Source organism: Hypanus sabinus, chromosome 9, assembly GCF_030144855.1.
Source record: "Hypanus sabinus isolate sHypSab1 chromosome 9, sHypSab1.hap1, whole genome shotgun sequence".
In the NCBI taxonomy this organism is placed as follows: domain Eukaryota; kingdom Metazoa; phylum Chordata; class Chondrichthyes; order Myliobatiformes; family Dasyatidae; genus Hypanus; species Hypanus sabinus.
The window spans coordinates 64,494,822-64,519,757 of record NC_082714.1 but is presented as its reverse complement, the minus strand read 5'-3'; the positions used below and the strand labels follow the sequence as shown (position 1 = coordinate 64,519,757).

Sequence of the window (24,936 nt, the reverse complement as noted above, 5' to 3'; positions counted from 1 at the left end):
TCTTGCACTGATTTGTGTGTTCTTCCCTACAGCCTTTGTGATTTACAACTTCCTCAGCCTGTGCTATGAATATCTGGGAGGAGAGAGTGCTATTATGTCAGAAATCAGAGGGAAACCTGTTAAGTGAGTTTTTATGTACTTCTACATTTACATTGTGCCATTAGAATCACAGATACTGCTGCGTGTGTTTGCATCTGATCGGAAATGGTCATGCATTTTACACAGAACAAAATGAATCCAGAGATAAAGCAAAATTGCTTTAACTTTTTTGCTGAAACACCTGAGCCAGGATGAGAGGAATTCACTGGGTGATTTTTACATGGTTTATTGTTGAAATCCACCCAGCTGGTTAATGGGATCAGAACTACATCAGAAGATAGAGTTTGCAGGACCACTGGAGGCAAATACAAGTAATTAATAAACTTTCTTTGAGTCTCAGCACAGGAACAGGCCCTTTAAGTCTGTGCTGACCTTCAACCACCCATCTGCACTAATCCTATATAAATCCTCCCCTTCACATTCTCATCAGCTCCCCCAGATTCCAACAACCACACACACAAGAGCAGTAAACCGTAAACAATTAACCCACTAACCCATGTGTCTTTGTGATGTGGAAGGAAACTGAGGAAACTCACAGTGTCACAGGGAGAACGCCTAAACCACACACAGTCAGTGCCACTAACTATGCTGCCTATGTTTTGTAGCTAAATATTATTTGGGGAATTAGGTTATGACTTTATCGGTGATATCCACATACCATATGCAAGTAAAACAATCATTTTAATAGTGAATGATCATTACAAGGGGATTCTGCTGTAGAACTACTTGGTGATTGGCTTAGACAGGAATTTGTGAATCAGGAGCCACTCAGTTTTTCTGTTTAATAAAATCATGCTGATTTGATTATACTTATCTACACATGACAACCTTCCACCCCTATGCTATCCAGAATCTGTATACCTCTGCACTAAAAATCCTCCAAGTCTTCTTCCGCCACCGTCAGAAAGAGTTACAAAGACTCACAACACTTTGAGAGAGAAAATTTTGCCCCATCACTGTACTAAACGGGTGATCTCTTTTTCTTAAACAGTGATCTATTTCCATGCAGTCTTTATTCAATCCCACATGTTTATACTTCAATACTGTGAAGTAGTGTTATTTACTCATAAAAAAGTTTATTTATTGTAATCCTAATAAACTATAGATTTATAAGCAGAGTAAGTTCTAATTACTGACCTATAGCATTAACTCTGTTTCTGCCTCTCAGATGTTGTCTGACTACTGTGCATTGTTAGTTTTTTTTGGATGTGGTACGGTCTGTACTTATGTGATTTCTGTCTCATTATTAGGACTAGTTGCTTGTATGGAACGTGCTGTCTGGTGGGTATGACATACTCCATTGGATTTTTGCGATTTTGTAAACAGGTGAGTATCTGAGAGGCCACTGGAGTCTGACCCACCGGAAACCCTTGAGTATTGTGTTCCTCCTACTATCTCTGCAACCCAACCAAAGTCTGGTGTAAACTTATAATAAGACCAGATCTGGGGTTGGAGTGAGTGTGTGTCTTGATTAAATAAACAGGTTCCAGTCTGGATGAATCAGGAAGTGTTTGTGTCTGTGTGTGTGAAGCTCATAGAATCCCAATGGAAATGACAGAAGGAGCTCACTACCTCCCAAATTGCTCATCACCCTATCAGCAACTTCTGATCACAAGGTTTGTTATTCCCACATTGATCTCATGGGCCCCCTCAGAACCGTTGTCATTAGTCCCACAGGACCTCCCAAAAAGAAAATAGTTTCACTCAGGTCTTCAATATAAATAGTGAAAAATGTCCCAGATCTGATGCAACACCTTTTGAAGCAATCTTTCCTCAATTTAAATTATTTAATTCTGGTATAAAAGTTTGGCTCCAACATGCTAGCAATGCCCATCATGCATTTCAGTGTACAGCACCACTTCTGTTTGGGAAGATTTTTGTAACCTCTTCTAGCGAGACTCAGAATCAGGTTTATTGTCATGGACATATGTTGTGAAATTTGTTGTTTCGTGGCAGTAGAACAGTATAATACATAAAAAGATTAATATAAGTTACAGTAAGACGTATACAAATAAATAGTGCAGAGCCAAAAAGCTGACTTAAACTCTCAGATGAGTTAGCCACCTGAATTAATACATGATGCACAACCACATCATACAGTCAGATCGGGGTGAAAATGTGGTGCTATAGTTCACCAATCAAGCTCACACTTTGCTGTTGGTGGATAACTCATGTTCTTGGAGCTGCTAATGACATGGGTCTGGTCTCTCCCAAACAGGCCACTCTGCAGTTCTGTGTGATTAAACCACTAATGGCTGCCATCACCATTATCCTACAAATCTATGGCAAATATCATGATGGAGACTTTGAGTAAGTCGGTACAGTTTTTTTTTCATTCTAAATTTTAGGTGCAGCCTTTACCATTATAAACTTTAGAACCTTCATATTGCTTTGTTGCAACTTTCCTTTAACTGGATTTCCCTGGTGCACAGTAAAGGAATGGGCTTGGATATTCTGTTGTGGTCTCATGGTCTAGTTACCAAATGGCTTAGTTCTCTATTGTATAGAAGCCATGGAAAAGGGTTCCTCAGCTTCTGCTGATTTCTCCAGGTAACCCAAACAGATACACCTTCTGTCCTCCTTGATGCATGTTTTCAGTGTGTGCCCCATCTGGAGAAATCAATGGTAGCAGAGCATTGCATTCACAATTGCCATAGGATTGACTTCGACAACACAAAACTACTGTGATGCACCAATGACTTTTGGGACTGCCTGGTGAAGGAAGCCATTGAAATAAAATGAGAGAAAAAGAATTTTAACAAGATGAAGCTCTAAGTAAGAACTGGAATTCGATTGTATACAAGGTGGGACAGTGGATACCTGATTGAATGAGGACTAACCAATCAGGAGGGATGGACAATGGGGGTAACATTCTACCAAACTAGATATGCCTAAGTATCAACCCTGATGATTGTCATCAAAATGTCAGTTAAAATCAATATCTGTACCTGGCTGAAAGCTCGAAATGAGTTTATTAGTGAGGTAGGTTCATGGGATCCATATCCATTCAGAAATTGAATGGCAGAGGGGGAGAAGCTGTTCCTGAATCATTGGGTGTGTGTCTTTGGGCTTCTGTACCTCCCCCCTGAAGGTAGGATTGAGCAGAGGGCATTTCTTGGGTGATGGGGGTCCTTAATGATGGATGCTGCCGTTTTGAGACATCACTCCTTGAAGGTGCCCTGGATACTACAGAGGCCTAGTGCCCATAATGGAGCTGACTGAGTTTACAAGTCTCTGCGGTTTATTTTGATCTCCTCCCCCCCCCCCCCCATAGCAACCTTCTCGTAGCAGATGGTGATGCAGCCAGTTAGAATGCTCTCCATGGTACAGCTGAGAAATTTGCTAATGTCTTAAGTAACGTACTAAATCTCCTCAAACTCTTAATGAAATCCTAAACACAAGAAAATCTGCAGATGCTGGAAATCCAGAGCAATACACACAAAATTCTGGAGAAATTCAGCAGGTCAGGCAGCATTTGTGGAAAAGAATAAACAGTCAACATTTTGGGCTGAGACCCTTCATCGGGACTGGAAAGGAACATGGGGAGTAAGAAGGTGGGAGGAAGGAAGTAAGAAGATAGTGGGAGGGAAGGAAAAAAGCACAAGGTGGTAGGTGATGGGGTAGGGGTGAAGTAAAGAAATGGGGTAGGAGTGAAGTAAAGAGCTGGAAAGTTGATTGGCAAAAGATCAACCCTGCCCTCAAATTTACTTGGTCCATTTCTGACACCTCCCTCCCCTTTCTCGATCTCTCAATCTTTGAAGACAGTCTAACTACCATATCTTTTATAAACCCACTGACTCTCACAGTTACCTGAGCAATACCTCTTCCCACTCTGTCACTTGTAAAAATGCCATCCTCTTCTCTGTTCCACCATCTCTGCTGTATCTGCTCTTGGGATGAGGCTTTACACTCCAGAACTAATGAGATATCGTCCTCCTTCAAAGAAAGGGGTTTCTCACCCTCCACCATCGATGCTGGCTGTGTGCTCAGTCCACTCTGCTGACCCATGACTGTGCTGCAACACACAGCTCGAACCACATCATCAAGCTTGCCGATGACACGACCGTGGTGGGTCTTATCAGCAAGAACGACAAGTCAGCTTACAGAGAGGAGGTGCAGCGGTTAACGGACTGGTGCAGAGCCAACAATCTGTCTCTGAATGTGAACAAAGCTAAAGAGATGGTTGTTGACTTCAGGAGGGCACGGAGTGACCACTCCCCGCTGAACATCAATGGCTCCTCGGTAGAGATCGTTAAGAGCATCAAATTTCTTGGTGTTCACCTGGCGGAGAATCTCACCTGGTCCCTCAACACCAGCTCCATAGCAAAGAAAGCCCAGCAACGTCTCTACTTTTTGCGAAGGCTGAGGAAAGTCCATCTCCCACCCCCCCCATCCTCACCACATTCTACAGGGGTTGTATTGAGAGCATCCTGAGCAGCTGAATTACTGCCTGGTTCGAAAATTGCACCATCTCAGATCACAAGACCCTGCAGCAGATAGTGAGGTCAGCTGAGAAGATCACTGGGGTCTCTCTTCCCACCATTACATTTACACTACACGCTGCATCCACAAAGCAAACAGCATTATGAAGGACCCCACGCACCCCTCATACATACTCTTCTCTCCTGCTATCTGCGAAAAGGCACCGAAGCATTCGGTCTCTCACGACCAGACTATGTAACAGTTTCTTCCCCCAAGCCATCAGACTCCTCAATACCCAGAGCCTGGACTGACACCAACTTTCTGCCCCTTACTGTGTCTATTGTCTTATTTATTATTTATTGTAATGCCTGTACTGTTTTGTGCACTTCATGCAGTCCTGGGTAGGTCTGTAGTCTAGTCTAGTTTTTTTTTTCTGTGTTGTTTTTATGTAGTTCAGTGTAGTTTTTGTACTGTTTCATGTAGCACCATGGTCCTGAAAAACGTTGTCTTGTTTTTACTGTCTACTGTACCAGCAATTATGGTCGAAATGACAATAAAAAGTGACTTGACTTGACCTGGCATCTCTTCTATTTCAGCACGTCTGCCCTCACCTCATTCTCCCCGCCACAACAGAGATAGAGTTCCTCTTGTCCTCACCTACCACCACACTAGACTCTGTGTGAGGCACATAATTTTCCATAATTTCCACCATTTCCAATGGGATCCCACCACCAAGTACATCTTTTCCTCTTCCTCCCCCCCACCTCCATTTTCCACATCCCGCAGGGATCACTCCCTATTCAACTGCATTGTCCACTCACCCCTCACCTCTGGTACTTATCCTTGCAAGTGGAACACCTGCCCTACACCTCCTCCCTCACTATTATTCAGGGCCCCTAACAGTCCTTCAAGGTGAGACAACACTTCTTCTGTGAGTCTGTTGGGGTTATCTACTGTATCCGGTGGCCTCCTGTATATTGGTGAGAACCGACGTAGATTGGGAGACTGCTTCGCTGAGCACCTACTCTCCACTAGAAAAAATGAGATCTCCTGGTTGCTACCCATTTCAATTCTACTTCCCATTTCCATTCCAACATGTCAGTCCATGGCCTCCTCTACTGCCACGATGAGGGCACACTCAGGTTGGAGGAGCAACACCCAGTATTCTGTCTGGGTAGCCTACAGACTGGTGGCTTGAACACCGATTTCTCAGACTTCCAGTAATTGCACCCCACCCCCACCATTCCCCATTCTGGTTTCCTTCTCTTAACTTATCTCCTTGCCTGTTCATCCCCTCCCTCTGGTGCTCTTTCTTCCCTTTTTTCATCGTCTTCTATCCTCTCCTATCAGATTTCCCTTCCCCCAGTTCTTTTTCTCTTTCACCAATCAACTTCCCAGCTCTTTACTTCACTCCCTCCCCCATTTCGCAGTTTCACCCATCACCATGTACTTCTTCTTCTCCCCCCCCCCCCACCTTACTCTGACTTCTCCCTTTCCAGACCTGAAAAGAGTCTCAGCCCAAAATGTCGGCTGTTTACTTTTTTCCATAGATACTGCCCAGCCTGCTGAGTTCTCCCAGTGTTTTGTGTGTGTTCTCTTAATTAAATATAGCCACTGCCATGCCTTATTTTTAACTGCATCAATATGTTGGATCCAGGATAGATGCTGAAAGATACTGACACCTGGGAACTTGACATTGCTCACTCTTTCCACTTCTGACCCCTCTATGAGTACTGACTGGTGTGTGTTCCCTTGTCTTACCATTTCTGAAGTCCACATCAGTTCTTTGGTCTTACTGATATTGAGGGCAAGGTTATTCCTGCGACACACTTAACTAGCTGATGTATCTCACTCCTATATGCCTTCTCATCACCTTCTGAAATTCTGCCAGCAGTAGTTGTATCAGCAGCAAATTTATAGATGGCGTTTGATCTATGCCTAGCCACACAGTCACACAGTCATAGGTGTGGAGATAGCGCAGTTGGCTAAGCACATATCCCTGGAGTGTGCCAGAGTTGATCGTCAATGAGGTGGAGATGTTATTTCCAATTCACACAGTTTGATGTCTTCCGGTAAGGAAGTCAATGATCCAGTTGCAGAGGGAGGTACAGAGCCCAGGTTCTGCAGCTTTTCAACCAGAACTTTAGGAACAATTGTACTAAACGCTGAGCTGTAATCAATAACAACATCCTGACACAGTTATTTGTATTCAGGGTCTCATTCAACTTGCTCCTCTAATCTGCCATTCAATCATGGCTGATTTTTTTTCAACCCCATTTTTCCGTGTTCTCCTTGTAATTCTTAACCCACGTATCAATCTCTGCCTTAAGTACATACAATGGCTTGCCATCTATATCTCTCTGCCACAATAAATTCAAGAGATTCACTGTTCTCTGCCACAAGAAATTCTTCCTTGTCTCAGTTTTAAAGGGATGATCCTTTGTTCTGCAGCTGTACCTTCAAATCTTCAACTTACTAATAGACACATCCAGTCCAAGTCCATTCTATCCAGGCCTTTCGGTATCTGGTAGGTTTCAACAAGATTTTCCACACATCCTTTTTAAACTCCGTCGAGTACAGGCCCAGAGCCATTAAACACTCCTCATGTTAAGTCTTTCGATCATTTTTGTGAATCTTCTGGACATTCTCCAGGGCCACTTCATCCTTCCTTAGATACAGGACTCAAAGTTGCTCACAATTTTCCACATGCAGCCCGACCAATTCTTTATAAAGTATCATCCTTGTTCTTTATATTCTAGTCTACTTGAAAAAAATGCTAACGTTAAATTTACCTTCCTTACTCAACCTGCAGGTTAACCTTAAGGGAACTCCAAATGCCCTTTGCACCTCTGATTTCTGCATTACTTCCATATTTAGAAAAAGGTCCGCACTTTATTTCTACCAAATTGCACAACCCACACTCCTTATGCAGTATTCAACCTGCCACTTCATTGCCCACTCTTCTAACCTCTGCAAGTCTTTCTGCAGACTTGCTGTCTCAGTCACACTATCTTTCCCATCATCTGTCTTTGTATAGTCTGCAAATATGGCCACAAAGCCATCAGTTCCTTAATCCAGATTATTAATGTATAAAATGAAAATTTGCAGTTCCAACATTGATCCCTGTAGAATTAACTAGCCAAAAGTAGTCATCTTGAAAAGTACTCCTTTACACCACTAATTTCTGCCAGTCAGCCAATCTATTCCAAGCATTTTCTCTCTTAATACAGGGGTCCCCAACCTGTGGTCTATGGACCACTTGTTTAATGGTATTGGTCTATGGCATGAAAAAGTTTGGGAACCCTTGCTCTAATACCATGGGCTCACTTCATATTCCTGTGTTTCCTATGTTCTCGGGGTCTTGCTGACAATTTGAAGCTGGGTGGAAAAGCAATTGTAGAGGAGGGAGGAGTATGGGGTGCATTGAGTCTGCAAAAGAATAGAGGGTGGTGATGTGAGTGGCTGAAATATGGAAGATGGAACATAATGTGAAGAAATGTGTGGCTCATTCTGGTTCCCCCTTAGCAAGAATAGAAAACTATTATTGTTTAACCAGAGAGGGAGACAATGCTGTAGGGGAGAATCTGTATGTTAATCTAGCAGGGGATGTTGAGGAACAGCAAGCAATAAGGAAGTAAATGCGATGGCCTTTATTGCAAGAATAATGGATAATGAAGTGAAAACTCCTGTGACAACCTTCGCCTCTGCTCTGGTCTATCTACTCAAAAGTCGACAACTTGTGTTTTTATGTTCTTGCAGCAGCTTCCGATTTTTATATTTCTTTTCCAAGGTTTACCTAGAGTTTTAATCTTACTTTTAATTTCTATCACCTCAGTAAACCTTCATACAGTGAGAAATAGCTTTCAAGCTTGTTAGTATTGCAAAAGAAAAAAAAAACTGCTGGACAAACTCTGGGTCAAGCAAAATTAGTGGAAGCAGAGGGTTATCCCTCAACATTTCAGCTCAAGTCCCTGCAAAAGGACTGATGGTATAGAGAGAGAATAGCCAATGTATTGAAGTGAGAGGGAGGGTGAGACAGATAATAGATGGGACCAGGTAAGGGTGGAGGGGGTGATGAGCAGTTGAAGATGGAGGTAGAAATGGGGGTAGTAATGACACAGATGCTGATAGGGACAGGCAGAAACATATTTAGGTATGGAATGACCTGTCTGGAGGGTATAAGAATACCAGCATCACTGTATCTCAATGAAAATGTGGACAGAGAAAAATGCTGGGAGGTGATAGGTGGAACTAGATAGAACAATAGAACATTACAGCACAGAAACAGGCCTTTTGGCCCTTCTTGGCTGTGCCAAACCATTTTTCTGCCTAGTCCCATTGACCTGCCCATATCCCTCCATACACCTCTCATCCATGTACCTGTCCAAGTTTTTCTTAAAATGTTAAGACAGCCTGGATTTACCACTTCATCTGGCAGCTCATTCCACACTCTCACCACTCTCTGTGTGAAGAAACCCCCCATAATGTTCCCTTTAAACTTCTCCCCCTTCACCCTTAACCCATGTCCTCTGGTTTTTTTCTCCCTTAGCCTCAATGGAAAAAGCCTGCTTGCATTCACTCTGTCTATACCCATCATAATTTTATATAGCTCTATCAAGTCTCCCCTCATTCTTCTACGCTCCAGGGAATAAAGTCCTAACCTTTTCAACCTTTCTCAGTAACTCAGTTTCTCAAGTCCCGGCAACATCCTTGTAAACCTTCTCTGCACTCTTTCAACCTTATTAATATCCTTCCTATAATTCGGTGACCAAAACCGCACACAGTACTCTGAATTCGGCCTCACCAATGCTTTATAGAACCTCACCGTAACATTCCAACTCTTATACTCAATACTTTGATTTATAAAGATCTCTTTACGACCCTATCCACCTGTGACACCACTTTCAGGGAATTTTGTATCTGTATTCCCAGATCCCTCTGTTCTACTGCACTCCTCAGTGCCCTACCATTTACCTTGTATGTTCTACCTTGGTTTTTCCTCACAAAGTGCACTACCTCACACTTGTCTGTATTAAACTCCATCTGCCATTTTTCCAGCTAGTCCAGATCCCTCTGCAAGCTTTGAAAACTTTCCTCAGTGTCCACTACACCTCCAATATTTGTATCATCAGCAAATTTGCTGATTCAATTTACCACATTATCATCCAGATCATTGATATAGATGACAAATAACAATGGACCTAGCACAGTTACTGTTACACACACTCTACAGTTCATTATTTCAGTTGCCCTTCCGACTAGTATTAACATTTTGTGTCAAAGGTTCCTGTTCAGGAGTTCCTGTGCACCTATCAGAGTGACACACTTGTAAGAGATGTGGCAAAGAATTGACATTAAAATATGTGATATAGAATACAAACTACACTAGGCTGCTAATTAATTTTTAAATAAATGCTTAAAGGTTGATTGAATTGTCTTCCCAGCTAATTGTGGCTTTTCATTTCCACAGTGTGAGGAGTGGATACCTATATATCACCATTATTTATAACGTCTCTGTCAGCTTGGCACTTTATGCACTGTTCCTCTTTTACTTTACAACCAGTGAGCTGCTCAGCCCATTTGATCCTGTCTTGAAATTCCTGACAGTGAAGTCAGTAATTTTTCTCTCATTTTGGCAGGGTAAGTATCAATATAACCCACAAAGATTTTATCTGAATGACTTAATTGAGAAAAGAAAGATAACAATGAAAATTAAAGTAAGTCAATAGGAGGGAGATGACAATTTTAACTTTTTACTCAAAAATTATTGTTAAAATAAACATCTGGACATAACTTTTAAAAAAGTGTTAGGAAAAAGTTAAATGACATGATTTTCTAGAATTGTAAAGATTGAAGAAATGTGCTCTTTGGGTTAGAAATTTCAAAATATATTCATGTCAGGTAAGGGTAAGAGACATGAAAACTGAGTTCAATATTAGTTGGAGGGAAGTCGCTTAAATCTTTTATTTGAGGCATAGTGATTGATAACCTGAGCAAGTGTCAATTGGTCAGGTCATTCAAATGGCTGAGTAATTTGAGCAAGTTGTTAATATGGTGGATGGATTGTTATCTTGCGTTTACAATATAATTCTGCACATAAATTTTATTAAAAGGATATTAAAGATCAATTGCCATTATTTGGAGAAGATGATATTCCTCGCATGTCATAGCCAAACATTGTCTCGGCTAAATACAGATTCATTAGTCATTTCTTTTTTCTCTAAGTGAGGTAATGTTTTGCAGAGGATTCCTGTACGTTAAATAACTGCTTTTGTTGGTATAAAAATTGGCAGACTTCAAGGGAACTTGTGTTTGAGGGGCTATATGTTTGGAAGCATGTTGAAAGCGCGAGCTCATTTTACCATGTTTGATCTAAATTTGGAAATTCAGAAATGTTTTTTTTCTGTTACCATTACATGCAAGTTGTTGTATCTGCTAAAGTGGATTGTTTTAATGCTGCCCCAGGAATGTTGCTGGCAATATTGGAGAGATGCGGAATAATCCCAGAAGTGCAGATTATTGATGGTCACGAAGTCAGGGCAGGAACAGTGGCCGCGGGCTACCAAAATTTTATCATCTGCATTGAGATGCTGTTTGCTGCCATTGCCCTTCGCTTTGCCTATCCTTCCCAAGTGTACGCCGAGCAGACTGGGACGACACAAGGTAGGAACATCTGCTGCTGCCAACTCCACAATACTGCTGCAAATGTGTGGCACAAAATAAACTTAAAGCAACTAAATTAGGGAGTTGGAATGTAAGGTGGAAAATACCTTGGCTGGATCAAAACATCTGATATAATCAACTTATGTAATAACAGGTCACAATTAGCAGGTAGGTACTGGCTTCTTCTCTTCTGAGCCAGAGTTAAACTTAATATTTGATAGTCACTCACTAGCTAGAGTCACAGGAAGATGAGTTACTATGGCCACAGGAACATTTAAGTTCAGTGAATTAAATGATCTAGATTGCTCCAACAGCCCATTTGATCCATTTATGTCTCTGAGGAACAAATTCTGGTGTCTCATCAACACGTACATAAGCTGGATGAACTCAGCAGGTCGGGCAGCATCCGTTGAAATGAGCAGTCAATGTTTCGGGCCGAGACCCTTCGTCAGGACTGAAGAAGGAGGGGGCAGGGGCCCTGTAAAGAAGGTGGGGCGAGGATGGGAAGGAGAAGGCTAGCAGGTGCCAGGTGGAAAACCAATCAGAGGAAGGATCAAGGGGTGGGGAAGGGGAAACAGGGAGGGGATAGGCAGGAGAGGTGAAGAAGGAATGTAAAGGGAAAGCACTATGGGTAGTAACTTACGTGCCCCTACACCTCCTCTCTTACTACAATTCAGGGCCCCAAACAGTCCTTCCAGGTGAGGCAACACTTCACTTGTGAGTCTGTTGGGGTAATCAATTCCATCTGGCGCTCCTGGTGCAGCCTCCTCTAAATCGGTGAGACCCGACGCAGATTGGGGGACTGCTTCGTCGAGCACCTCCGCTCCGTCCGCCACAACAGACAGGATCTCCCGGTTGCCACCCACTTCAACTCTGCTTCACATTCCCATTTGGATATGTCCATACATGGCCTCCTCTACTGCCATGATGAGGCCAAACTCAGGTTGGAGGAGGTAGTCTCCAGCCCATTGGTATGAACATTGAATTCTCCAAATTCCAGTAATTCCCTCCCTCTCCCTTCCCACATCCCACTTCCACTCTGCCTCCTCTTCTAGCTGCCTATCACCTCACTCATGATTCTGCCGCCTTCTACTACCCATAGTGCTTTCCCTTTACATTCCTTCTTCACCTTTCCTGCCTATCCCCTCCCCCACCCCTTGATCTTTCCTTTGATTGGCTTTTACCTGGCACCTTCCACCCTCCCCCCACCTTCTTTACAGGGCCCCTGCCTCCTCCTTCTTCAGTCCTGATGAAGGGTCTCGGCCAGAAACGTTGACTGCTCGTTTCAACGGCTGCCTGACCTGCTGAGTTCATCCAGTTTATGTATGTGTTGATTTGACTACAGCATCTACAGTGTACTTTGTGTTTAAAATTCTGGTGTCTGCCAGGTGTGCCTGATATTTAGAATATGAGAAATGGAAGCAAGAATAAGCTATTTTGCCTCTTGTGTCTACCTTATCATTGTAGCTGATGTCATTACACAAATACTACTTTCCCATGTCCTGTAGTATGCTAAAGTTTATTGATCAGCAGCTGAGCCACCACATCCCTTGTGGGTATGGAATTCTAAACATTCGTTAGTTTGTCCTTAACGACTGACTGCTTATTTTGAGATAGTGACTCCTGGTTCTAGACACCTTCGCTAAGGTAAATGTTAATCCTTCATTTACTCTGTTAAGCTCTATCAGAATTTTCTATGTTTCACTAAAGCCACTAATGATTTTTTCTGGAGTCTAGTGATTACAAACACTGTCCCCATATGAAAATTCCTTATGTTGTCCCAGGAATTAATTTGGTCAGCCTTCATTACAACCCCTCTGTCCCAAGTACATTCTTCTTTAGGTAGAGAGACCTAGAGACCGATGAATTGTTGTACGGGAAGGAGACAGAGGGCTTAGTAACACATTGTCATGACAACATTTCTCTCAATATCAGCAAAACAAAACAGCTGATTAGTCAGACTGCAGAAAGGCAGACGGTGCACATGCATCTGCCTCGGTCAATGATGATGAGGTTAAGAGGGTTGAGAGCTTCAAGTCCCTGGAAGTGACTAGCATCAGCAGCCTGTCCTGGGCAAACCACATAGATGCTGTAGTCAAGAAAGCTCACCAATGCCTTTAACTTCCTCAGGAAGCTAAAGAAAACTGCCATGTCCCTGTTAACCCCTTATCAAATTTTGTCAATGCACCACAGAAAGCATCTTATCTGGTTACATAATGGTAGCTGCTCTTCATGTGACTGCAAGAAGCTGTATAGAAACACAGCACATAACAAACCAGCCTCTCCTCTATGATCTCCGTCTATATTTCTCACTGCATCATGAAAACAGCCAACCACAATGAAAGACCCCGGCCATTCCAGACATTCTCTCTTCTACTGGGTAGAAAAAAATATAAAAGCCTGAAAGCACATTACCACCAGGATCAACGACAGGTTTTATCCTGCTGCTACAAGACTACTGAATGGTTCCCTCATACCGTACAACTTTTGACCTCATGATCTACCTCATTATGAGCTTGCACCTATTGCCTGCCTGCACTACACTCTCTGTAGCTGTTGCACTTTATTCTGCATTGTTCTTGTTTTACGTCAGTGCACTATGCAATAATTCGATCTGTATGAACAGCATGCAAGACAAACTTTTCACTCAATCTGTGTACATGTGACAATAATGAACCCATTCCAATTCCAATACCAGTCCTGGACATATTTCAGATGAGCATTCATTAAACATTATTGCCGTTCTGCTCAAACCCATCTTTAATGAAAGCCAATGAAGCAAAACACTTCATTCAAGGGAGAATTAGAGGCAGACAGATGTTTACCTTTCTTTACAGAATTAAACACAAGCAATTCTGCAGATGCTGAAATCTGCAGAGCAACACACACAAAATGCTGGAGGAACTCAGCGGGTCAGGCAGCATCTATGGAGAGGAATAAAGTTGCTATTTCTGAGACCCTTCATCAGGACTGACATTTCAGGCCGAGATTCTTCATTCATTGGTCCTGCAACATCGACTGACCTGCTATGTTCCTCCAGAATAAAGAACAACTCTCATGACTGCTGGCTTGAGAGAAGGAAAGAAAAAATATCAAATGAAATTGGTGATGAGTTTGGGTTTGTGGCCATTATGGTTGAATAGCATGCCAACAGTTAGGGTTCTGACTCCATCAAACTTGAAGTGCCATGGGGTAGATCAAGGGCAGGAAAACTGGACTGGGATTGATAGGTATTTGATTGGTGGCACATCCATGGTGGGGTTGAAGTGCCTGTTCCTCTTGCTGTAAGATCCTATAAATCAGAGAGGTTCCCAGGAAAACAGCTCAAATCATTGCTGAGTGGGGAATTTGCATCGAGTGAATGCCTGTGACAACCTCAGGCTGAATCACTTTAATCTGTCAGTCATTCCATTATCCACAGGAAAAAAGGACAGGCTGCAGAAACCAGAAAGACTTTGTACTTCTGGAGGTATTGTACACCACATGGAAACCAGTCTTGCATGTGAGCTGTGAATGTGAAGAGGGGAATGTGTCCTGTGCCCTGCCTATCCACTTCCTAAATCCTGTGCGGAAGTATTCTTTTGAGACTTCATATGTCTTTCACCATTGAGTTTCAGCAGTAGGAGACCCTGTACTGTTTCTCATGTCCCACCCTGCCTCAGATGTTAGGATATCCTTCTCTCATCCACATATCTGGCTTCCCTTTAAAATCAGCTATGTACCTCAACCATGTGGCTTAAATTACTGGTGTGGTAATCCTGATATGGATTAATAGGTTTATAACTCAGATTTCAGTTAATAATACAGAACCAAAGAGTACTCATCAACGGTAGTGATGATCACAGAACTACCAAACTGTCATTCAGAAAATCCTGTTGACTTAACCTTTGGTGGAGGGCCCCATAGTAGCATCGCAGTCACTGAGACACGAATACACCCCAGGGTGTTAGGGAGTTCAATTCCAGCACCATCTGTAAGGAGTTTGGACATTCCTCCCTTGACTTTCCTCTGGGTGCTCTGGTTTCTTCCCACAGTCCAAAGACACACTAGTTAATAGGTTAATTGGTCATTGGAAGCTGTCCTGTGATTTGGTTAGTGTTAAACAGGCGGGTTGCTGGACGGTGTGGTTCATTGGGCTGGAAGGGCCTGTTCCATGATGTATCTCTAAATAAAAATTATTTGCTGTCCAAACCCAATCCAGTCTCCATAACTCCAGATCAAACAATGTGGATGACCAAATAAATGCTTTCTGAAATGGCCTAACAAGGCAATAAATGCTGACCTTGCCAGTGACACCCAGATACCAGAAAATATTTTTGTTTATTTTAAAATAAACTGAATACAGTTCAAAGGTGTTTCAATGGTTATAACTGTCTAGCAGTGCAAAAGACAGTAAATAAATGCAAGTTTTTTTCAAAGGTATTTCTTCTCACTATTTTCCATATATATTGACAGAAGACAATGCAGCTGGGTTGAAGCAATGAAATGAGGCTGGTGTGGAGCACGGATTACGTGAGCCAAATGGTTTAATTCTGCAATGTGGATTCATTCAATTCTATACAACTTGTTGCTATCCAGGGGCCTTGGGTCACTTTGGTATCATACATTGGTACTTAGCCGGTGATGAGCAAGTCAGTGAGGGAAGTGTGGGGATTGACCACCTGATGATGGAAGAACACACTGAAGGCCCAAGGCTCTCACTAATGTATCAAGCTTTGCTTATTGTCAAACCTATCCTGACTGCCTCTCACCTCTGTGCCTACAGGTAGCATGGCTCCCATGCAGAGCATATCCAGTGGGCTGAAAGAGACCATGAATCCCAATGACATTGTGCAGGACGCCATCCACAATTTCTCGCCAGCGTACCAGCAGTACACACAGCAGTCGACCAAAGACGAGGTGACGCCCAGGCACAATGGGCATGTCTTGACTCAAGCATCTAGCCATTTTATGGACCGACGAAAGAAAGGCGAGAAGACCATTCTCATCAACTCGGATGATGAGCTGTAGACAGTGTAGTTTCCGTTTTGTTTTGCATTATTTTTTAAAATACTGAGATGGCAAGAGATGGTGGCCAACTTCTCTTGTGCATCAGTTCAGGGATCAGGAATTACACATTTTCCTTTGCAGTGAACTTAACTATGATCTTCAGTTTCTCACAGCTTTGACACTAGATTCCTAATTCTGAGAGTAGATCTGAATGTGGAGGCAAATAGGGCAACATCTGGAAATTCCACTGAGTGAAATTTCCATTTCCCAGAGCTGTCTCACAACTAAAGATCTGTGTGTTTGAAGTTGGAGTTACTTAATGTTTGTCAACTTTGTTACAGCAGTGTCGATTATTACAGCTGTGACTCCCTCCCCTCTGTGTTGGGTGAGACAGGAATGGTGTTTACATCTTTGTATATCCGCAGACGGGTGCTCTCTTTAGCCCTTCCACACCTATGATTCCTTCCTTTTGCTGCATGAAAAGGTGTATGGAAAGGCAAGAGGATAAATTCCTTTCTAAGCAGAATAGCATTAAGGGGTGAAGGTTTGGGAATTACCAACTGGGTCAGTGGTAAGGTACATTTGTTTCACAATAGATCTGGAGAGACAGCATCAAATTGGCTTTATTTGTGCATATTGCGGATCGTCCTGTGTCAACAGTGACCAAAGCAAGAGAAACATGAGGGAGCTTATATATTTGCTCCCTCCAGCAGCATAGAAGATAAATCAAGTTCAGAAACTGAAACTGTACCCTTTCTCATGCACTAAAATAGCTGAATGTGCCAACAGTTACTTCCAGGATGAAGTGTGGATATTGCAGGTGTGGGTCAGAGCTTGTTCCTTGGAATGAGGAAACAACATCCAAGCTCCAAGTAGCATAAGTAATTAAAATTTAGGTGACCGCAAATGTTCCAGGGAATAAAGAGGAAGACCAAAGTGTATATTGAACCTTGCATGAGTTAGGCAGTCAATGCATTATTAGTTATGAGGCAGTTGGATTCTGGATTCTTCTACTTGATTCTTGCTGTTGTTGTGTTCCACATGTCTCCAGAGCAACAGCTTTGTTTACTGCAAAATCAGAACATAGTCAGAATGAATGTCAGTCGATAATGCACTGATTTTATCATGTAATTGCTTTTCATGGAATAGCTATTTGAAAAATCGTAGTTTACTAGGAAAACTAGATGCATAAGGAAATTTTGCTTAATCACTGGTTTGTGCAAAGAATAGGAGGGGCTTTAGGATTTTTCAGGTCAGGAATGCAAATAGGCTGCCCTCCTCCATTTATATAAAAAATATATTACAACCTGCTGGAGTATATTGAGGCATAATGGATTAACACCAACTCCTGCTCCTGAAACTTGAACTGGTAATGAAGAGGTGCAGTCTTCTAAATGAGATATTATATCAAGGATCGATGTAACAATCTCATGGGCATTATTTTGAAGAGCAGGGGTGTTGTCTCCATACACTGGTTCACAACACTAACCTTCCTGATGGTGCTGACCGCAGGATCATATTCTGCACGCACAAGATGCCAATGTTTGTAACCGTAACTACAAAAGTATTTGGGTGGCGGAACATTCTGAGCTCCTGTAAAAATCATTTTTGGCAATACATCTGAAATTGGATCAGTCTCCTTCCATATAAAACTTAAAACAAAGGTGAAACACAACAGTTTTTAAAAAGTTATCTATATCATAACACCAATAGTCTTTGGCCCTCAGTTCAGAGTTTTCAGCTCCAGGAGGAAATGTTGTCAATGAAATGACGTGAATGGTCACCGAGGAAGCAATGGATCAGGCGGTGAAGGTGCGTGTGAGCAGCAGCAGTTTTCACCTCCCTTCTTTGGGTCCAGCTCCTGGAAATAGCTGAGGTGCTGGAATCGTAGCACCTCATTCCCCCAGCTGGTCCACCCAGGCTGCAGGTTGCGAGCAAACAGTTCCAGGCACTCAGCATTAGATGGGATAAATCCTTTCAGCACTTCCCCCAGTGGAGGCTTGTGAGAATGAAGTGTGCAAGGCACACTGACAATAAGCTTGTGGTCAGGTACTGTGATGCTCCTGGTGCCAGGTCCTCCGCCCTGTTGTGCTGGGCTTCCCATGTAACGTCCAAGGACTAGGATCTCATAGGGCTTCTTGTGAACAGAGTCCAGCGGCACCACGAACTCTCCATTCTGGGTCACCTTCACCCAGTGCCACTCGGCGACCACTTCCACCGACCAGCCAGGGTACAGCTCCTCCTTGACGAAGTGGAGGTGCTTCTGTCGGTTAGTGACCCAGCACACTACCAGGCAGCCAGGGGCAGAGAGGAGTGGCACAGGGAGCTGGCGGATCTGCCAGGGAAAAAGGGGGCTATAGCCCTTGCATCTCTTGAGGGACTTGTTCTCCCAGGGGGGGTCCAAAGTGATCACGTCATACTTCTTATAGCCCAAAAGTGGCTCCATGCGGGAGACGTCCGACAGCAGGAAGGTACATCGCGGTGGGAGCAGATACTGGTGTCCCATCAGCTTCACGAGCCGGGCACAGCTTGAACTATTCTCTGTCAGACAGCTGAGGGGTTCCAGGTCTGGCCCTGACTCACTGGTTAAAACCTGCACCTGCCTCTGGGGTTCTTCCAGTAGCTGCTTGGCCATGAAGCAGAGCTCAACCAGCATGGAGTCTGCAGGGACCAAAGCTGTCCCTTGCTCTCTGCTGCCTGTCTCCTCCACTTCTAGATGTTCCACCAGCTTTTCGGTGCCATCCTGGATTGCCAGACTGACCTTGTCATGGTACTCCAGAGCCTCCAGCTCTCCCTGGTTCAGTTCCTGACCCTTCCTCTTGCGCTTGCTGCCTTTCACACTTTTGTCATTGACAGCTGACCCCTGGCCTGCAGTCCTGGTGTTAACAATGTAAGGCTTCTCCACTTTGAAGTATTCTGCCCTGAAGACGTATCTGTGGCAGTGTCCATCGGGAGGAGAGTGGTGACAACATCTGTACAACTGGTTGATGTAAGCCTGATGATCCACAAGCCAGCCCACTGGCTCACTCCTCACCACAGACATTTCCTGATATTGGCAAGTGTGCTGAACTTGACAGTCTGCCCCCAACTAATGCCCTCACTTCCTTCCTGAAATAAAAAGTCCCTTTACACTTCACCCATTTCTTTAATTGAATGCCTTGCTGGTAACTTCCACTTGCCCTCACACCGAGGTTGTCCCTTCAACTCAAAAGTGCATCCGCTGAGAAAGCTCTCAGCAGATTGCAACTGTTAGCACCTCAATAGCTGCAGACCCGTATCTTCAGAAAGCCAGAAGGGAAAGGAGGAATCTGTGGATTGAAACCAAAAGAAAACATTAAGTAATAATAACTACCTTTTAAGTATAAACTAAATTGGTTTATTATTGTCATATGTACTGTATGACTTTGTATGCCATCTGTACAGATGATTTCAGTGTATTAAGGTAGTGCAAGGGAAAAGCAATAACAGAGTCCAGAGTTACAGAGAAAGGGCAGACTAGGCAGACAGTCAGGTATAAGGTGGATCATCAGGCCAAGTCCAACTGTCTGATTCATTATACTAGGGGACCATTCAATAGAATTATAATGTTAGAATAGAAATTGTATTTTTCAATGCATAGATGGTTGGAGCTGCAACACTCTATAGAGGATGGCTTCTCAGTTCTCATTTAAGCATAACACCTAGCCTTTGAGATTATATAGCATTCTGTGACTATATGGAACACCTAGACCATAGACACGAGAAATGATGGAAATCTTGAGCAAAACACACAAAGTGCTGGAGCATCTCAACAGGTCAGGCAGCATCTATGGAGATAAATAAACAATTGAATTTATGGGCCAAGACCCTGTGAAGGCATGACCCGCAAAGTTCCTCCAGCATTTTGTTTGTGTTGCACCTAGACCCAGCACTTTTCCTCCACAGAAATCTTTACTCTTCAATAAAACCATGCTGCTCATGCCTCAGCAACTTGTCAAGTTGACCTTCAGTGGTTGTGTACTATGACCCAGTGAAAGGGCCACAATATCACAGCTAGCACCTTTCAAACCCTTGTGTCTGTACAAAAAAAACCTCTCCACCATATGCAGGAAAAGCAGAGATGTTCCTTGTGTCTTGCCTGATATTTCTTCTTTATGCTGTACCATTATAAAGGAAGAGCAGATCCAACAACCATTTCTGACTGGCAAACTCTGCAAATTGGCTGCCACACATTCTACAATACTTATTTGGAATATCATGAGGTTCTAAAAAGTGTATAGAAATGTAAGCTCTTTGCACACTTTTGAATTGTCAATGTCACAATTTAGAAAATCATAATGGCATTGAGGATTGTGAATGCTTTGAAAATCCTATCAAGAATATGTTTAAAACTGAGGTTATATGGAAAGTTGGGATGGGTGAGAAACACACACACAAAGCACTGGAGGAACTTGGCAGGTCAGGCAGCATCTGAGGAAAGGAACAAGCAGCTAATATTTCAGGCTGAGACCCTTCATCAAGACTCATTCCTCATGAGGAAGCAATTCAGCCACCAGCTCAGGGAATCTTGTGGATAAATCCTGTTCAAATTCTAATAATTACAATATCAGGAAAGGGTGACATGAAAAGTGTCTTTTAGATGCAGGGATAATGTTCCTGTTCCCTCCAGGCTTGCTGGGGTTGAGGGGTTACAGTCTCGAATTGAGGAGTTGGTTCAGAATACTGCTGTGAAGAAAGTTCTGATGAATCTTTGTCAATCTTTATACAAAATCAGAATTATTTTCACTGACTTAGCAAGTCGCGAAATTTGTTTTGTGATAGCAGTACAATGCAAAGATATAAATGGATGTATTTTACAGAATACATAGTGCAAAGAGAAAGGAGTAACCAGGTGCTCTGCGTGAACTATTCAGAAATTTGATGACAGAGGAAAAGAACCTGTTTCTGCTGGAAATGACAAGAGGATGTAAGCTCAAAATGCTGGAGGAACTCAGCAGGCCAGGCAGCATCTATGGAATAAAGTACCATCGATGTTTCAGGCTGAGACCCTTCAGCAGGACCGTGGCCTGCTGAGTTCCTCCAGCATTTTGTGTGTGTTGCTTGGATTTCCAGCATCGGCAGATCCTCTCATTAGAGAATCCATGCTGTATGGTGAGGTTCCTTAGTGATGGATGCCACACCTTGAGGCGCTGCCTCTTGAAAATGCCCTCAATAGTGAAGAGGGTTGTGCTCGTGATGGAGTTGGCCAAGTCTACAAACCTCTATGTTTATTCAAGACAGGGTAATAGATTTTTAGATAGTAATGAAATGAAGTAGTTAATCAGGAAGGCTGCCACAATCTTATGGAATGGGGTTCAGTGGTTTACTCCCACTTCGGTTTCTTGTTCTGTAGATATTATTTTATTTATGGGAAAACTAGATCTAATAGATGAACTTTAACTAAATCATAGATGTTCTCCCTGTGAGACTAATTCATTCCCTGCTGGTCAGTTTTGGAATCTCACTGAGGCAGACTACCCTCCTTACACCTGGTGAAGGAACAATGCAGATGATGGAGCATCAGAGCTCATTTTGTGTTTCCACATGTTAAAACCATATGATTCGTTTAATTCTGTAACGTCAAATAAAACGCTATGCATTTGTCGGCCCTGGCAACGAGTTGATTGCAGTTTTCCAGACTGGAATTATGTCAGCTGTGTTTATATTTTTAGGGGAAAATAACATGATTTAATTAACTGATAATGGCCAGTGTCACGTACAAGTTTCCTGTGTGCCATCCTAATACCTGGGAGCAGGATCAGCCCAGGCAATCCTTACATCCTCAATAAACCTGCTCCAGTTCAAATGTCTAAAACGCATTTCTATGTTATACTTTAGATTTGTACTGACGCCAGAAAGCTGTCACCGATTCCTCCGACATTTTGATTCACCACTGAAAGAACTACAATTTCAAATCTACCTTGATTGAGTTTAAAAGTAAAAATATTTTTTGAATATATTTGAGACTGGTTTCTTTTTTTAATGTTGCAATAAATGTTAAGTTTAAAATAAATTGTATCTAATTGCAGTTATTTTTGAAGAGACTCTCCTAAGTGAGAAATATAAGGGAATGAATTTATAGCCGGCAAAGGATAACAAATACTTTGTGAATATCACCAGACCACTTTATGGAGGAGGGATACGAAGGTCAGCTCGGGAGAATTCCCCTTTATAAAGAAAGACGAAAAATTTAATACAATAACGCCACCTTGGATAACGCACTGAGGGTCAGCTGAAAATCGCCAGTGTGACCACTCAACTCTGCATTGGGCTTTGAACTCGGCAGTGATGGCGTCAACAGACAACCTAGCAAAACTCCAAAGCAAGTCAGTAGTGAAGGCTTTGGGGTTCTAGAACCAAAACTAACGGGTGGAATGGAGGCATGAAGCTCTGAACTAGTCTCCCTCCACCTGTTCCTAAATTCATTCCTACAGGTTTCAGCATTTGTCCAAACTGCCAGGTGCATTGGTTTAATTTTAATCGAAGGAACGAAACGCCGCCTCCCGCTCATGAACTCGAACTCTTTCCGAAATGTGGTTTAAAAAGCGACACTCACTTCACTACTGTCGGTCAGAGCTCCTCCGTTTGGCTCTCTGCTGACAAACTAATCCGTCACAAAGCCTGACTGGGACAAGTACTTACTCACTTAGACCCGGGGAGCGACAGGCACAGCAACACATGACAGGAAATTACATCGAAGAGGAAGTTGCATTGCGCGGATCTGTAGCTCAACACCAATAATATTTAGCCAATTTAAAGAATATTAAGACTGACTTCCTGTTCCCATTGTAGTCTTATTATTTCCACCGCCTTCCCTTGTCCATATCTGTCCATTTCACACTGGGAACTGCTCTTCAGTCTGTTTCTCATTTCTTACCTAGCCTCCTGCCGCCTTGCAGTAATATTGTAAATTACACCTTAGGACCCACCGCTACTGAGGTAACCGCCCCCAAAGACAGTGAGCTGTCTTCCCTTAGCGCTTGATGATGGCCCGCGGTGGAGTTCTGGCTGAAAGCAAAGGCAAGTGTGACTGCCTACCCAAATCAAATGGCAGGGTTATCCGAAAGCAATGTGCACCGTTCTCATCTCAGGACTCGGGGCTGCCACAGACCTGAGAGCTAAGCACAAAATTCAAGATGACACAAATCAGATGACACTGAGAACATGGTGCTGACAGAGAAGCCAACTTTCAGATCAGACGTAAAGCAAGCAAGCATACAAGTTTACAGATATATTTCACTGGCTAACGTCTTGGGGACCATAATATATAAATACCAGTCCTTATTTATTCAGTGTAGGCTGGCTTTTCAACGACAGCGACTATCCTATAAACATGTCCTTTCCACCATTTCTCTAAAGCTGGTTCTTCCAATCCTTCAGACTTCATTCTGCTGGATTTCTGAGGAGCCAGGTTATAAAATGTTGACATGGGATTGAGTCACATTGAAACTTGCCACTGAATCTCTGAAACCAGTTTCATTAGGGATTGATGGGGGGAATGGGGAGTGTTTTTGGATGAGTAGGCAAAAGATTTTATTAGTCATGCATCACCAAATTACTGCTATAGGCACAACCCAGCAAGCAGTAGTTGTCAGTTGGTAACCTTTCCTTCCCCAGAGGAATTGCAATGCCATTGAAGGCGTACAAAATAATTATTGCTCTTTGTTATTTTCTTACTCCTTTCAGAATCAGAATCAGGTTTGATATCAGTGGCATATGTCACAAAATTGTTGTATTTTCTCTATTATGCAATACATAATAATGGAAATAAAACTGAATTACAGTAAATATATTTTTTTAAACTAAGTAAGGTAGTGTTCGTGGATTCAATGTTCATTCAGAAGTCAGATGGCAGAGGGGAAGAAGTTGTTCCTGAATCGCTGAGTGTGTGCCGCCAGGCTCCTGTACCTGAGGAGAGGTACCTGGGTGACGAAGGCTGTTAATGATGGAAGTTGTCTTTTTGAAGCATCACTCCTTGAAGATGTTCTGGATATTACAGAGGCAGTTTACAGCTCTCTACATGCTGCCCTCCCCCCACCCCCCACCACACAACACCAGAATGCTCTCCATGATACGTATGAAGAAATTTGTGAGAGTCTTTGGTGACATACCAAATCTCCTCAAACTCCGAATGAAATACAGCTGCTGTCATTCCTTCTTTATAGTTGCATCAATATGATAGGCTCAGGACAGACCTCAGTTGACATCCAGAAACTTGAAATTGCTCTCTCTTTCCACTTCTGATCCCTCTATCAGGATTGGGTGTTTTCACTTGTCTTAACACCATATAGGAGCTGAATTAGGCCATTTGGCCCATCAACTGTAGAGCTGTTGGGAGTGGTTTAAACAAATATGACAGAGGAATGGGAACCAGTATGACAGAGCTGAGGATGAGCCAGCCTGTTTACAAGTAGATGATGTAATATAAATGTAAGGAGGGACACCAATGATTCTGCAAACAGAAGAAAGAGTACCACAGAGCCAAAATTCGTAAGGTCAAAGTCTGCAGGACTGAAGGTGCCTTATTTAAATGCAAGTAGCATTTGGGATAAAGTGGACGAATTCATGGTGCAATTAGAGATTGGCCAGTATGACATTGGGATCATCACTGAGTCGTGGCTGAAAGAAGGTCATAGTTGGGAGCTTAACATCAAATGATATACTTTCTATTGACAGGGCAGGCAGGAAGGCACACCTCCTGGTAAGAGATGGAATTACATCTTTACAAAGAGGTGACATAGAGTC

The 24,936-nt window shown here is 42.9% G+C and overlaps 2 protein-coding genes across 3 annotated transcripts in view; one reads left to right on the top strand and one right to left on the bottom strand.

Annotated features, from left to right (window-relative positions):
* tmem184a (transmembrane protein 184a) overlaps window positions 1-22,204 on the top strand; it is a 90,688-nt gene extending 68,484 nt beyond the window's left edge. The window contains exons 4-10 of one of the 2 annotated variants that reach the window (XM_059979791.1): window positions 33-123; window positions 1,350-1,425; window positions 2,318-2,409; window positions 9,992-10,161; window positions 10,987-11,184; window positions 15,950-16,153; window positions 22,030-22,204. In XM_059979791.1, coding sequence (XP_059835774.1) covers window positions 33-123; window positions 1,350-1,425; window positions 2,318-2,409; window positions 9,992-10,161; window positions 10,987-11,184; window positions 15,950-16,153; window positions 22,030-22,040 — 842 coding nt within the window. In that variant the 3' untranslated portion in view covers window positions 22,041-22,204. Of the gene's footprint in view, window positions 1-32; window positions 124-1,349; window positions 1,426-2,317; window positions 2,410-9,991; window positions 10,162-10,986; window positions 11,185-15,949; window positions 16,195-22,029 lie in introns of those variants that run through there. The other variant, XM_059979790.1, reaches the window with a different exon arrangement.
* mettl4 (methyltransferase 4, N6-adenosine) lies at window positions 17,951-22,842 on the bottom strand. Its single transcript, XM_059979792.1, has 2 exons — window positions 22,748-22,842; window positions 17,951-19,481 (listed from the first exon to the last, which is right to left on the bottom strand). The coding sequence occupies exon 2, from the start codon at window positions 19,214-19,216 to the stop codon at window positions 17,954-17,956; it is 1,263 nt and encodes a 420-aa protein (XP_059835775.1). The 5' UTR covers window positions 19,217-19,481; window positions 22,748-22,842; the 3' UTR covers window positions 17,951-17,953.
* Window positions 22,843-24,936: the final 2,094 nt, after the last annotated feature.

What these genes read in the sequence shown, in the direction of transcription:
- mettl4 (XM_059979792.1), bottom strand. Translation starts at nt 19,216, where the DNA reads ATGTCTGTGGTGAGGAGTGAGCCAGTGGGCTGGCTTGTGGATCATCAG.